The sequence below is a fragment of the Hyalella azteca genome, unplaced genomic scaffold (genome assembly GCF_000764305.2).
Source record: "Hyalella azteca isolate HAZT.00-mixed unplaced genomic scaffold, Hazt_2.0.2 contig14244, whole genome shotgun sequence".
NCBI classification, from domain to species: Eukaryota; Metazoa; Arthropoda; class Malacostraca; order Amphipoda; family Hyalellidae; genus Hyalella; species Hyalella azteca.
In genome coordinates, this window is record NW_025944135.1 from 50,943 (window position 1) to 67,031 (window position 16,089).

The following is a 16,089-nucleotide window of genomic DNA, read 5'->3' on the forward strand; positions in this document are numbered from 1 at the left end:
ATCGGTCATACACGCTGACTAAAAACTTTTACTTGCATCAAAAAATTAAAATTTCACACTCGTATCATAACAAAAAAGTTCAATTAAACCGTATTCACAGCAGTCCTGAGAAAAAAAAAAGCTTAACGATTTCGTTTCGTTTCATTTGCAACAACCTAAATAAATAAAACAACGTACTAAAACAATTCGGCACGGTCTCATGTCTTCCCACCCTCCCCTCTCTCAACCCTCCATTCCTCAAGACCCCACTCTTATCGTCCTCCTCCTCTCCCTCATCTTCCACACATTTTCCAAATATCTCTTCACACTCTCAAACAGCCGCAGTTGCTCCCTCAGACAGACCCGTAATTATTACCATCCACTCTTTGCTTGTTCTCTCATGCCCCATTTCGTTAATCTCACCTCTCTCATTCAGAATCACCTCAATCATAGACTGACGCTCTCTCTCAAACGCCCCACATTCCATCAACAAGTGTTCCACAGTTTCCTTCTCATCCCCATCCCACATAAAACATTTATCTTCCCTCCTCTCATTCCACCCGCATGTACGTCCATTCACACCTAGCGCGCCTGCCCTAACACAAAACAGAAGGTCCCCTCCTCTCCTACCATCATACATACATTCATATTTTGGCATCGCTTTCATCTGATACCATCTTAGAGTGTCCTTTCCCTAAATTCCTTGCTTCCACACTTTCAGCCCATAGTCTTTCACTCGCTTATTTATTTCTCTTTTCCACTCTATTTCATCCCACTCTATCCCAATCGCACCCCGTACTGTCACCACCCATTCGTCCTTTGGCCCACCCATGTTTCATGCATACCACACTTACGCACCACTGCCCGACATCTACGTGCCCATTTGCTCACCTTCATGTTCCACACATACTGATATACATGCCCTCTGCCAGCCATAAATCCATTAATACCGAACGGATTTTATTCAAATTTTAAAAATATTATCAATAATTTGTGGACGGATTTATTTCAGATTTTTACTTTATTTATTTCAGATCACTTACTTTTTTATTAATACGGAAAACCTAACTTCCCGTTCACCTCGCAGGTTGGGTCCTATTCAGGTCAAGTTTCAGTATTTTGTGGCAATAAAAAAAGTAATTGATGTAAAAATCAGAAATAAATCCGTCCACAAATTATTGACAATATTGATCTACTTATTTTTAACATTTGAATGAAATCCGTTCGGTATTGATGGCTTTATGGCTGGCAGAATTTGAAAATTAAGTTAGTTTTTCCGTATTAATTCACACTTCTACTTGCCCTAACTGTGTTCACTCACGTCACAAACTTGAATTTCCCCATATGTTTCCGGATTAGATTCTATTTGTACTTAGTAAAAATCAAATCCAAAATAATTGATTAATTTTTTTTCAATAGAACTGGTAAACACAACTAAAACACAAGCAAAAAATAATTTCCAGACGTAATGCATGATTGGAATACATCGGGTAATACAACTGAATGTACATAAGTCGTTGATGTCGTCCAAACATCTTTTGTGACGTTAAGCAGTATGGTAAATAATAAAGTTAAATTATGGGTGCACGTATTAAGCTGGTGGTCGTTAACGATCCTATATAGTTCCAACAACACGTACGATGCAACCACTTCCTGTGACGACGTGAGTAGCATGCAGCTCATGATTACTCGGTCAGTTTTACCTGGAGTGAATCATTTTCTGAGAGAATCATTTTCTAGGAAAGTCATTCATCTGCATTCGCTCAAGAAGAAAAATTGTACGAGTTTACTTCACTACAAATTCATAAAACCATCGGCGGAGTGAAAATTTATAGTATCCGAAAATGTAACCGCAGAATCATGAGAACATAATTAATTCAGTATGAACGCTGAAAATGAAGTGAAAGCTTGGATACTCGAATACATAGATGAAGTATTAGTATAACATATGATCTGAAATTATATATGATTTGCAAATAGTAAATATGATCTAAACAGGCGGCATCAGCTATGCCGCAACTCTATACGTATACTGGAAGCTTCTCGTGCGTCACCTAATCATTATTCAGTCACACTGTCGCCTATAATTCATATAAATTAGATTCGGTTTTAATGGGCGTGACGTGCATTTGGTGGCGTGCTTGTTAGGTTTTAAATTTTAAATGCGCCTGAGGATTTAATGGTTAACGACATGCACCTAGGACATGTTTGGTAACGTCAATGTTGGGCAATTCTAATTCAGTGACTCGTCGCTCACGCAAAGCACGGGCCGGTAAATTTGTTGGTGTAAAATGGGGTGTCGTCTCCGTTTGGTGATTATAAGCTGTAAAATTTTGTCTTGCTAATTACCTTTTGATCCAAGAGTTTACTAATAAATCTAAGTCATCTGTTTTTGTTTTCAAAACCTTTAAAAATGCGCCTCATATAAACTTACCTGAAACTTGCATTGGACGGATAATTAAAGTACTTGTACTCTCTCACTCCGTGTACATACAATCTCGATTCATTCTTCTCGTCGTTTAATTTAGATTTTTATTCAAATGAATAATACAGATTTTTCTAAAAAAAATTAATTTGTATGAAAATGATCATTTATAAACCGTGAAAAAATGTCTAGTTCACACGAAAAATGGTTTTTCGTCAATTAAAAATGCACGTAAACACAATTTATTTATTGTTGTTTGCTTTTAAACTCTGTCACGTGGAATACTGCCGATAATTCTTCTATATTCATTCATCGGTAAATACTTTGGGATCTCCAAGAGTAAGTTTTAACATGATTTTCGATCCGCAGGCGCACTGCGGATTATTTGAAGAAGAAGCCTTTTTCCTGTTTCAATGTAATTTTCAAAACAATTTGTACAGTGTGAAATTTTTTTATTGGCGTTTTAAATTTATAGGCACAGAGTTCCTGGTAGAATGTGGATGTTCTATTCCAAAACCGATAATAATTCATGAGAATGGTTTAGACTTATAACATGCATGTTCGAAAAAGTAATAGAATATATAAATTAGATTAGTGCATCTATATAAACATAACATAGCAGTGTCGGAGCTGAAGAATAGGCCGGTTTGGCATGACGCCGATTCTTGTACTTCTCGTGACTTGTTCACAGGAAATCTAAAAACGGGCATTTTTACCAGATCTTTTCAAAACTGAATTTTGTTTGAAATAGCTACTGGACTTTTAGCAGGCCCGTAGGGTGCAAAGCATTTCAATTTTGAACGCCTGGACCTGAACATAAAGGTGCAGGAGCAGGCGTGTGGCTGCGCACTTTGTGCACTCATCGCTTGAGTGAACAATGAGTGCACATCTGGTTTCTCTAAATAATATCTTTTCTGCGTATGAGCAGGACATTACATTACGCTCACAGTTTGGTTGTAGACGTCTACGTTTGGTGTTTTTTTCCACTCGATACGAGACTAGTTACCACTTCTGGTCTCGTGGAATCTTGCATGGCCTGAGAAAGCCCATCCACATTCTGCTAAGCGATTAACCGATCGACACTGTCACAGCCTGTTGATGATGCCATTAAGCGTACTGAACTCGTATGGTTCTCGTTATGTGTGATTTTAAGCTCAACAGTAACATCATTCGCTAAATATATTCAGTCATACATCGCCAAATCTAAGGTCCCAGAAGGATTACTAGAATTTGAAACAAGAACCAACACCAGGGGCCACAGCTATAAACTAAAAAGACTGCGGTGCAACTTATCCACGCGACAACATTTCTTCTCGCTTCGAGTCACCGACATGTTGAACAGCCTCCCTGAAGATATTGATGGTGCTCCGAGTATGAACGCGTTCAAGAACAGACTAGACAAGGCCATGCATGAGCATATGTTTAGTCTTACAATGCCTCGTACCCTACGGAACAACTGATATCTAGAAGCGATTTTAAATCTACCGTCCGTTGAAAAGATATGATCAAAAGGCCAGTCTAGTCAAGAAAAGTATAAGAATCGGCGACAGGCCTATCCAGGCCTATTCTTTAATGCCGAAGATACTATACTAAATCTGACCACTAATATATCTGCCCAATATCGCTTGATCTGCCCATGAATGCTAACTGCGTGTTAAGAATTATTGCTAACTTAGCATTCTTTAACCACGCGTACGGAATGTTTCGTTTTATTTTCGTCTAGTAAGGAATATCTATGTTATCCTTGAATATTTAACACACATCTCGTCCCGTTATGTCACGTATAGTTGTGAATCTATCTGTTTCGCATCCTTTCATAATTACCACACAAGATTTAATGTCCAGGACACAAGTCTTCTTGTCCCGGTACATACGCTTATTCGAGACAAATTTTGTCCTACGTCCCGTTATTTTTTCCGGTAATTTCTCGTCTCGTCCCGGTTTTCCCGGTTCATTTCGAGAAAATTATTCCGAGACGCAGGAGTCTAGTAGTTTGTTACGTCACAAGAAGTCAGCCTTGCTTTGGTTGCTGCATGTATTGTATACGCTGTACGCACTGAAGACGCAGTCTCACTGCTGACACAGACACTCGTCACTCAGCCTCACAGAAAACTTCCAGTGTTACTTGAGCCGTGCTGCGGTGTGGATGGTGTGGCTGTAGAGTTGGTGCCGTCACGCGTTCTCGACTGACATTTACTTTCGCTTTGTGAAATTTTCTATAATTTGACGAGTTACTAACCAGAGACTTCTTTGCTGTATAATATAAACTTTTAAGGGTGCAGGTGCTCCTGGAGCCATGCTTCGTAGGCTACGATCTACAGGTGAGATTGAGAAAATTCTCTGAAATCTAGTAGAAGCGTTCGGAAATGGTTGCTCAAGAGACGTAGGAGACTTGATCGCAACTCCTAAGTCGCGTATCATCTCGACTTATTTTTCGAGTATTTTCTTGTCTGATTTCATACATGAGCCTAACGTTTGGATTTTAACCAAAGAGATAACGTCAAACGTTGACTACTGACTGGAAACGTGTGGCCGAAATCCGAATGCTCATACTATATTTGACTCGAAACTTGTACCGTAGCTGGAGGCCTAGAGCAGGATAGGTCCTCCATGGAAAAAGACAACTGGAAAACATTGACTGGAAACGTGTACAATGTCGAATGTGGCTGTCTGGCTGAATACTTGCTAATTCGTCGACTAAGTACGTAACCAGTAACCAGTTGATGAATATTCAAACATTTACTTGGAACGTGTGCCAGAATACTGAATGAAAACCTGCAAGAGAATAACTTGTTCAGATTTCTTGTCAATTAAGTAGTATTAATATTGTATTATACTACTTAATTGACACGTGACAGGAAATCTAAGCACTAAGCAGAATGTTCCAATATTGACTGGACTGGAAACCGGTAGGAGACTTTGAAGTTGAAATGAATAGTGTTATTAGTGAGTGACTTGAGTGAAAACTGGTTGCTGAGTTTTGAAATTGATAGTCGAAATATATAGTCGCACTCGCATAATATAAATAATATGTATAATATAGTCGAAAGTCGAATAAATTATTAGAAAAAATAATAGTGGCGTCAATCAAGCTTGCTTCCATGTTTGCAATAGGCTATTTCGGTAGTTGACTGCCGAAGTGCCGAAAAATGACAATGTAATCAATGTAGCGGTGTTCTTGAATGAAACATTTTTTATATGTGTGAATGTGTATTATTTACGCCTTAAATTAAGTAAGCAGTTCCAGCTTCCATGTCCTGATATTTGCGCGTGCATAAAAATATTACCCTGCATACATATATTTTTTGCGGTGTACTGTGGCTAATGGCTATTGAATCGTAATCATTACATTAGTCTAAGTTTTAGCGCTAAGTTGCTTCATATTTAGAAAAATCGTCCGTTACTTGATTAATTGTCGCTACTTGCTAGACAGTTTCTTTTAAAAATTATGTGATGCGATTAGTTGAATCATCAACCTCAAGTTCTCAACCTAATTATTGAATGCCAACGCTTCAATAATTTGAGTTATCTTGGAGCATCATTTGATTTTTACAAATTTTGTGGGTGTTTTCAGCCTGTTTGGCTCTGCTGCCGCAATCTTGTAATTCTTGTTATATTATCACACACGTGTCACTCATGCCAGGAAAGGTTTTAGGCACGGCTTTCCTGGGCGGGATACATGGAAGAAGACGTAAAATCAGGGGTTTAATTATTATTCGAGGAATCATTAATTTCTCTTTCATGCGATTTCCAGTTTTGTGCGAAACTATAATTTTATTTTTTATCTACAACAATGTGCCTGCAGCATGCTTACCAATAATATTAATTGAAAATAGCTTGAAATCTAGAAAACTCGCCCATTCCGACTTCTCGTCAGTACTTACCGGCCGATACGAGTCCTGATTTTCTTGAATTTTTGAAACATTTGCATTTATTGAGTAAATTAGTGAACAATTTGTTATTCCGCCCTACTTTAGTCTACCCTACCTAAGAAACAGACGAATTAGTTACTTATAAATAACGCTCATGTTTTGTTTCTGCGTTTTAGCAGTTTTTTTAAGGTCAAAATGTTACCGTATTGCGGGGCACTTGCAACTGTGATATTGTTAGAAAAATGGTCAACGTTCAAGTGTGACCTCGAGGGACTTTAAATTAAATTTTAATGATGGGTTGTATAAGCAAAATTGAGTCATGGAAAACATATTGTATTAATATTTTTGCGGGTATATAATTTCTAGACTTATACCGTACCTATGTTAACTTAACCCCTACCCAAAAAAATTTTGTAACTCAGGAGAGACGTAATCTCGCATCAACATCAAGTACTATCCCATCTTAATTCAATACATGCCCTGTTCAGGTAATTTTTCCCACTCGAACTGATTTTCTCAGGATGACGAATTTCACGTATATTGTTCAACGAATCTGCAGTCACTTGAACGCTTGAACGGATGTGATGACGCCATCAGTACATATACGAATTAACGAGGCTAGGGAACATACGTTACTGTCAATAGACAAAGGCTCTAGTTTTAGCGGCTTTTATGATCAATCAGACTAACTAGGCTCGTGTTAGCACAAATTTGTATAAATATTCATAATGCAAAGGAATGCTCTCATCGATGTTATAATAACTTGCTGTCGTTCCTTGCCTCGCTGCCTTAAGATGCTAACGTAGAGTGCGTGTCTGTGTTTAAACATGAACGATGTTTCGATAACAAGACAGCTGTGGAATTTCAACAAGCCTTAGAAGTGCCGAGTGTCTTTAATCATAATGATAACATTGAAAGTTGACGTAAAAGTGTTGCATGGAACCGGGAACATGGCATGCTTAACTTGTTGCTAATCACTTATAGTATTGCGTCATCAATACGAATAGTTATTAAAAATTACGGAGTTTAATCGGATATGATAGCTTGGAAAACGGTAATGAAGCTAACAGGAATTTGAGTCCAAACAGTTTTGAAATATTGTAATGGATAACGTAGAAATTTATTTGAAATCACATTTGCCATTACTGAAAATTCTTACATAAAATGAGACCGTGCGGAAAAAGTGGCTGATGACGCAGCGATGTCGTATGCATAACCGACGATGGCTCATATAGCGTCGCGTGTCGGTATAGTATAGAAGTAAGTGTCGAGGCTGTCGTCATCGTTGTACAAACTTCCTCAGTACGCACACATCTTCGGCTGGGAATGCCACTGCTACGACGACTGCTAGTCAAGTATCCGCTTCAACGTACAGGCTTTCCGTCCTAATTGTCTCCGGGAAAACCTTGCGCGTTTCAGATTTGCTACAAACTATCTATAATGCGGTCCATGGTAAACAGTAGTTAGAACTTAACTGGTTCAAATTTAGACGTTATTCGTGCGGAAATTATCTTGTTATGTAAGATAAAATTAACCGAAACGTTTTTCATACTTTTTAGTTTTTTTCATTAATGTTTTTAGTTTAACTTTTTCTATATCGTTTTTAATGCGAGAATTAGTGCAACTTAACAAAAATTAATTGCCAATATACTAATTTATAAGCATTATAATTATAATTATTTACAATATGCGGCTTTTTTCTATGTTTTCTTGGAACCGTTATCATTGAAATTTACCGGGGAAGTTAGCTAGCAACATTGATAAGAATGAGCTGCGAATTGCTGCTTTCACTTGTTCATGTTGTCTTCGTGAGTATAGCAAAAGTACTCCGGAAACAGCGTGTTGTTTCCTTCCTATTGTTCATCCATTGCGCACAATTTGAAAACTTTTTAATGTCTTAGCCTGCGTTATTTATTTTATAAATTATCTCATTAGCGTGGGTCTGAATACAGGCTGAAAAGGATGCAAGTTTATATCCTGAGACAACGACTCTAAATTATTTTTGTAGAATGCTATGCATTCTGAATTTTAAAAATGATGTAGAATGGTTTGCCTGTCACTATTAAGTTCCCGATAAATTACTATCTTTGGTGCTTCTAGTCACAATTATGTGATGCTCAATTCAGGCCACCACGTAGCGAAGTCATCAATATTGCGTTAGCAAATTGCCAATCCATGATATTCGACGTATCGATCTCTAACCCATTAGAATCGTTAATGTTTCAAGCCACAAGGCTAAAGCATACCTACTGAAGTAAATATGAACTGCACATCGCCAGAATTTATTACTTGGATACATTATATATATTATTATCAATTTATACTTGTATCTCCGTGAAAAACCCGAATGCATCTGATGCCTGATTGTTTCTTGTACACTGAGACAGAGTTCATTTGCATTTCGTACACTGAGATCCTGATTATTTATGATTCATTTAATTTGCTGCAATTATGCTCGGATGCCTTCCACAGTCAGCTGCGTACTATTTATGCAGTATCGAATTTACTATTTTTTATTATATCGTGCTTTGTTCGCTTCTAATTGATAGTTTAATGCTTATTTCACGTAATTGTTACTGATTGCAGGATTGAACTTTCAAACATGTAGCAAAGAAAATGCCGAATGCGTGGCACTTACCTTGGTATAATATTGAGCTTTGCTGATTGCATATTGATTTGTTCTACAGCCTTGTTGCTGGCTGTGCTCCTGCTGGTTGAAGAAGCCCGTGGGTATTCGACTGGCGCTCCTGCAAGCGCTTGCAATTCCATGGTTCCGAGCCACGGCGGCCAGGCTCCTCAGTCTACCCAGTCCCCCTTCCAGATCACCCCTGGCGGCGCCAGTACGAACGGCAGTCCTGTGTCCGTAACACTGGCAGGAGTCTCACCCACCGCGAATTTCAAAGGATTCTTCCTGCAAGCAAGGGATGCCAACACTAGCGTTGTCATCGGCAGGTTCACCACCACCTCCCACAAGCTTGTTAACTGCGACAGCAGTATCGAGGTTAGTGGATATATCGTGTTATTTTCTTGGGCCTGGGGAACGTTGTTGCTCCCAGTTGAATGAAGCTAGTTTAGTGGGAGGAAAATGCATTTCTCTAACTTTTTTTTACTTTTATTGTATTGCTTTTAATTTTTTATACCATCCTAACGTTCATAAACTGTCGTTCATTTTTTTTCTGATAGTAGGATGCCATTTAATTCACTGTCGCAACAATTACTTCTCTACCGATATCTGGCTCATGGTGACTGATGACATCAATCTTATCAACTTCAATAAATTACTATTGCTGGACTTGACTACCCGGAAAATGTTTGAAAGATATCGTGCAATGTGTGCAATTTTTAAATATTATTTATACATCTTCATGCCCTTTTTATGTCATGTTATTACGTGTTCATACCAGGATCTAATGTCGTAGATTGAATTTGCTGCAAGCTTAACTTGCCCAGCCGGTCCTCACTAACTCAGTCATCATGAATTAGGTTTACTCTGTTCACAGTGCCCACTGCAACCAACAAATCAGTTCACAGGAATCGCCAACCTTATTTTCTGGTTCATTGAAATGAAAGTTAAATTGAAGGAGGCATTTGATCTCATTTTTTCTATGATATTTTGCCAATATTCTAATTCAATTATAAAGCATCGCTAAGAGTTTCGCCCTAGTCCTTACACACCACTTGGCTAGGTGAGCTTCCCGACTTTCTCTCGCGTGACAGCGTCCGTGTATCGAGGCGTGTCGCTTTCTTTTACTTCAGATGCCAAGACTGCTGCGATCTAGTCTCCTCCCCTCAAACATTGACTTCGAGTCTTGGCGTAGAGTTCTCAACGCGGAGTTGAAGCTGCATGTCATACGATGCTGCTCTCGCTAGTGTAACATGATCGTAAAGGAATCTCGAAACTCTATTCATCATTAAGCTGTTACTAATTATGAAATGAGTCGATGAATCATGTACTGACTTGCGTAGTTTGTATTTTTCGTAATTTTATGAGCGCGAGATGATTAGGCGTTGATTCAAACGCCAAAAAAGTGTTGCAGAAACGTTCCCGAACACTTTTTTCTGTGAACAGACATGGTTTTCACATATTGTCTGGAATATTCAGTGAGATGTAGGCAGTCTCGTGAAAATTATACTTATTCTATTATTTTTATTAATTTTTATTAGTTTCTCGAAAGCACGCGTTGCGTTACCACATGGCCAGCGCTGCTCTAACTGTACTCTTGCGTATACGGTTAGGAGCCCAACCTTGGGACGGTATATACAGTGAGGTGGCCTTGATCACTACGTCCTAGCTATGTTCGTTCATATGTTATCTTGGGCAACAGGAATGGCATTCTGTGTACAAGTAAACCATGTAAAACCCAACTTTTTTGAATGACTAGAGCTAGGGAGACACCGTGTGTTTTGTGTCTGGAGATGAGTGTTTATGCCGGTGTTTTGTTAGTCATGCACTTCAGAAGCTATGAGTGGGCACTCCATGTAGCTAGCTTTGTTTCCCACATTTTTGTCTGGTAAATTTGGATGTACGTACTTCATTTAATTGACAAATCTGGGAATTACTGATAGTTTATCAGGTCACGTTAAGATTGATAATCAACCCTTCTAATATGCCCTTGTCTGGATGATAGTATATGACCGCGTATGAATCTGAAGAATATGTTTCCGACGGCACGATGTTATGTTTTTGATATACCTTCATCATCACATGTACGTAGATCACGTGAAGTGTTACGTAATCTAAGCTGGGCATGAGTACGTGAGATTTGTTTGTAGTATGTATAACTTGAAGTTATTGTCGGATTTAAAATCCCGATCTTCTGAGGTAAGGGCTGCATGTGATGCATGACCTTCAGCTGCTAGACTTTCAGCTCTTTTAAGTTCTAATAAATTATGTTGATGCTGTTCTATTTAGAGGGCATGATCGCTGTAGTATCCCACCGTCATATCACGTTGAAAAACGACTAAAATTCGTTTCGCTAAACCCATCAATCACAGGCGAGAAATCGACCTTTTGGTGTACTTAGGTCGCTACATATGTGCTTAAGCGAGTTTTGATTGTACGGCCACTGCATGGTGGACAAATGTTGCATTAGCTTTCGAAGCTTGACTCTCAAAATGACGCTTTCTCTGCCTGCTTGGCCTATCAAAGCTTGACGCAGCTATAGCACTGTCGAGCCAACGCTAATTCTCTGTAAATATGCATGTATCACCTTTTGGTATAGATATATTTTCTGCCAAGATTATGTGTGTTAGTTTGATGCCTTCAAGCAGTAAGTTATGGTATCCGTAGATAAGATCGAATTATTTATACTTTTATTGTCGTGGTGACCTTGTTGGCTTGATGAGACTTGCAATCCGTTAAAGCGACCCTGCAGTTGTACGGGAGCAATTGTGTGAATAATTCAAATTCGCAACATCTAACAGTGCCGTTTAGTAGTTATTTTCATATTAATGAAGCCGTTCAGAATTTTGCTGTTACGTAATCGATGATTCAGCACTGGCATGCCAAACCTTGAAAAGATTTTTTTGATACCCATTTGATGAAACACCGTTTGTCTAGACAATATTCATATCAACTTGTGCATACTCTCCATAGATAACTACAAATTCCCACTGTCCTTTCACTGTTGATTGATGAATATTGAGTACCGGTAGATATATTGGAGATATGGACTATAGCGATGTTGAGGGTGGTTAGGTATTGAGATTGTTTTCGATACGATTGCTTATCTAAGGGTAAAAAAATGTTGACAAATGTGTCTGGTCTGCATTGATACAGCTGCATTGCTAGAAGTGTCACTTGAATAATTATTGCAGCAATCACGAACGTACCCAGTACAGTCCATTAGTCCAATTCATTATCGCACACCAATTTATATATAATGCGCGAAGTAGACCGATTAACAAATCAAGTTAGTTTATACTACTGGCACAAATTTAGTACAGTTCTATGAACAACTAATTTCGTGCATTTACATATCGAACATATTCAATGTTTACATGTTACTTCAACAACTTTTTGGATTCTGGACATTCATGGCACATTTCTTGAATGTATTTATCTATTTAAGTATTTTATTTTCAGGAATTTTTTTGGCTAAGCAATTCACGTTGCTGAAAGACATGCAGTTTGAATAACAATTAAAATAAAATTAATTGATGTTCACAACTCATTACGAGTGAGCTTGAAGTGAGGGATTGTCTCAGAATTTGTTATACTGAAGTGTCAGTTGCCCGAATCGGCCTTTGTATTATCATGATATGATGACGTTTTGATTTTTAGTAAAATCAGCACACACATTGACACAAAATTCAAGATAATATGCTCAATTATTTATCTCTTGCTTCCGTTAATTGCCCGACGTATGCATTACTAACTCACACTCTGCATGCTATTTGTTTTAAATTAAAAGAGTTCCGTGTCTTGTTTGAACCATTTTCGAGCTTTCCTGTAATGGGATATATGTATAAATAAACACACATGATAGGTTATGGTAATTACGATTCGAATAATGTTTAAGTAACTACGACGTTTTTCTTTGTTGTTTAACAATTATTTCTATGGCTTTCATGCTAATTTTATGCATTAAACGTACATGAGATACTGCTCTTAACTCACCGTTCGTAAATCAAAACCGTATTATACTGGTCTGAATTATACCATTTATAGTGTTTGATGCCACACAATAACTGCAAAGCTGTTTTGATATCACTATGAACGTATGTGCTTCAGTTTTGTTTATTAAATAGATTGATAAATTTTTGCTTTTGATAAACTCTTATCAGTCATGGGATTGTAAATAAATCGGTTATCTGATTCTCGCTTTCTGGATGAATATTGACATTATTAGTTCTTAGTTTCTATAAGGAGCAACCCTTCACGCACTAGACTCACGTGTCCTTTGTCATGATGAGTAGCTATTGGTAACACATGAAATATTGAAGCTCATGACGCATGGCTTCCATGGTTACTATTCTGTGTTGATTTTCTTTGTGGCGCAAAATTGATCCACCTGACTGCGTTATTTAAGGGCAGGAGTCTTGAAAAATGATTGTTTTTAGCGCAGTTTCTCATTTATGGAAAAAATGCACTATTGTGCTAGCCATGTCCGTCCGTCTGTCTGTCTGTCTGTCTGTCCGTCCGTCTGTCCGTGACCACATGCAAGTTTTCGTCGACGAGAAAATGCGCCCTCTGTCACTCACTGCAGTGAGTACTGAGGTACCTATATTTTTTGTCCACTTTCATTGCCTCTTTCCGATGGAGCTGTGAAATACCAGAGTTTGCACATCGTATAGTTTTAAGGCTTCCACACCGACCGAGCATCGTTTCTGCAGAACACTGTTTGGAAACGGTCGCGAACAAGATTTTGATGGATGTAAACTCGCGATCGCGCCGAACAAAATTTTCGTACTGTGTTCCCGAACGATTTCTAGGTTTCCGCCTCTGATGAAAAATACGCGAATGTTCAAAATATTTATTGCGAGTTAAGCGTTCAGTGTGAACTGCGTGTCTTGAGTGAACTCGGGCGGCCATTGTTGAGTTATTTAATTTTTAAACTTGAAAATCTGTGTCCTTTTTTTGTTCGCTCCTAGAATGTGGAGCTGTAATTTATTACTATATCAGTTATCCTTTTCGGCGTTTATGGTTGGGTATTGGCATAGGGGATTAACAAAATTTGAACTTACGGATTATGGCGGAGTAAAAACCACTCCCGTTTTCCACCCATTTTTGTTTTTCCTTCATTTTTTGCACGCGTTTATATATGGGCGTCAAATTTAGGAAAGGAGCAAAATATGAGCTTATTTAAAAAATTAAAAAAGTGACCGCTCCTACAGGACTTGAGGCATACATATTATATAGTTAACATCATAATATTCGTTTGGCATGGATGGTTAGAATGCCTTGTGTTTAACCTTTATATCCCGCAAAAGTGTTTAATAAGAAGCTGTTTATTTTTCGGTCTGCCTCTTTGTTTATTAGGGTTACGACTACGTGCATTTAATGTTTGGAGACAATGTTTGAATTTGATTTTTCAAATGAGTAATTTTAACAACTCGGGTAATTAAAAATTTCTTTCGAATACGGCGAATTCGGATGTGCAAACGATAGCGCTAAAAAAATTCTGAGTAGATTTTTTCCAACAATGTATAAATAAGTTAATCTATGTAAATTGACTAATTTACTGCAGGCGTCTATTGCGTTAAATTTGACAGTGGTTGGAAATTCAGTGCACGACAGGCCATTCTGAGCAACGGATGGGCCTAGTCATGACCAACGGCCAAGTCTTGACCAACGGCCACGTCTTGACCTACGGCCATGTCTTGACCAACGGCCACGTCTTGACCAACGGCCACGTCTTGACCTACGGCCATGTCTTGACCAACGGCCACGTCTTGACCAACGGCCAAGTCTTGACCTCCGGCCATGTCTTGACCAACGGCCACGTCTTGACCAACGGCCACGTCTTGACCTACGGCCATGTCTTGACCAACGGCCACGTCTTGACCAACGGCCAAGTCTTGACCTCCGGCCAAGTCTTGACCAACGGCCAAGTCTTGACCAACGGCCATGTCTTGACCAACGGCCATGTCTTGACCAACGGCCACGGTTTAACTAACGGCCATGTCTTGACCAACGGCCACGGTTTAACTAACGGCCATGTCTTGACCAACGGCCACGTCTTGACCAACCTCCATGTCTTGACCAACGGCCATGTCTTGACCAACCGCCACGTCTTGGCCAACGGCCAAGACATGACCTCCTCTACCAAGCCCTTGAAATTCAAAAAATATTTCATCTGCGGGAGGAAGCTGTACATATAGCGTTGACCTCGACTTGTTGCATTAATTGGATCGTGGTCATAAGAAGTTGACCTTACGGCGAACGCTAGAAAAACGGTGTAACTCCCGCACGTCTGAGACGACGTGCACTTTATTGCTTTTAATTCTTCTTGTTATTCTTTCGAGTCTCGGAAGGTATTGTGAAAACTGACTTTAAACGTACGTTTTGCTGTTTTTTCCACCATTTAATGAAAAAAAATGTCCCTCAATCATGACCCGAGCTGCGGGGCAAGTGTAACGGATGTTGTTTGCATTCTAAACTGATAAATACACACTAAGCTTTTAAGGCTTTGTGTTTTGTATCCGTCGTGAGACTAGGTTTAGCGGGGCATTCAATGTCTTCAACGCTGAAGTTTACAGTTGGAAATTTACGATTAAATGCAAATAATTATTAAAACAATATTTAATTTTGCTTCCTTCTAAATTTCAAACTGCATTGGCAGAAAATTTTATGTTTAATATTGAAAATAAAATGCAGTGTTAAATTGAACTTGATGTGCCGTTCATACGAAATATTCATATGAAATATTCATTTGAAATATTCATAAGGAATATTCATATGAAACGTTCATATAGGGACTCGTAGTGTCGGGTGTGGTGGCCGCTAAGCTGTGCAGCGCAATCGATGCCTTGAGTACGACGACCACTTAAATAACGAAGGCGGTCCTGGAGGGCGAAGCGTCAGTTTGTTAGAAATTAAGACAAAGCCTGTAATGATTCTTGGCAACGCTGGTCAATACCTACGTACATGGTGTGTGTAGTGATATCATTTATTTATGGCAGGTTGATGGAAGATCGACTTTCTCGCAGATTTATTTCATCGAGCTAATACGTGTGAAAAATTAATTTATTATAGTTCTCAAGTTGGCTGCATTGAAGGGTATGAATTAGGAAATAACCGGGACCTTTTCTTGTCACTTTTATCTACAGACTGGTGCGCTCGACAGAATAATAAAATCTACCCATGCATTG

At 38.7% G+C, this 16,089-nt stretch overlaps 1 protein-coding gene across 3 annotated transcripts in view; it reads left to right on the plus strand.

Moving 5' to 3' along the window:
* The first annotated feature begins 4,496 nt into the window (after positions 1-4,496).
* LOC108679987 (putative ferric-chelate reductase 1 homolog) overlaps positions 4,497-16,089 on the plus strand; it is a 40,915-nt gene continuing 29,322 nt past the window's right edge. For 2 of the 3 annotated variants that reach the window (XM_018168737.2, XM_047883998.1), the window contains exons 1-2: positions 4,497-4,725; positions 8,964-9,277. In XM_018168737.2, the coding sequence (XP_018024226.1) occupies positions 4,701-4,725; positions 8,964-9,277 (339 nt within the window). In that variant the 5' untranslated portion in view covers positions 4,497-4,700. The remainder of the gene's footprint in view (positions 4,726-8,963; positions 9,278-16,089) is intronic. The other variant, XM_018168738.2, reaches the window with a different exon arrangement.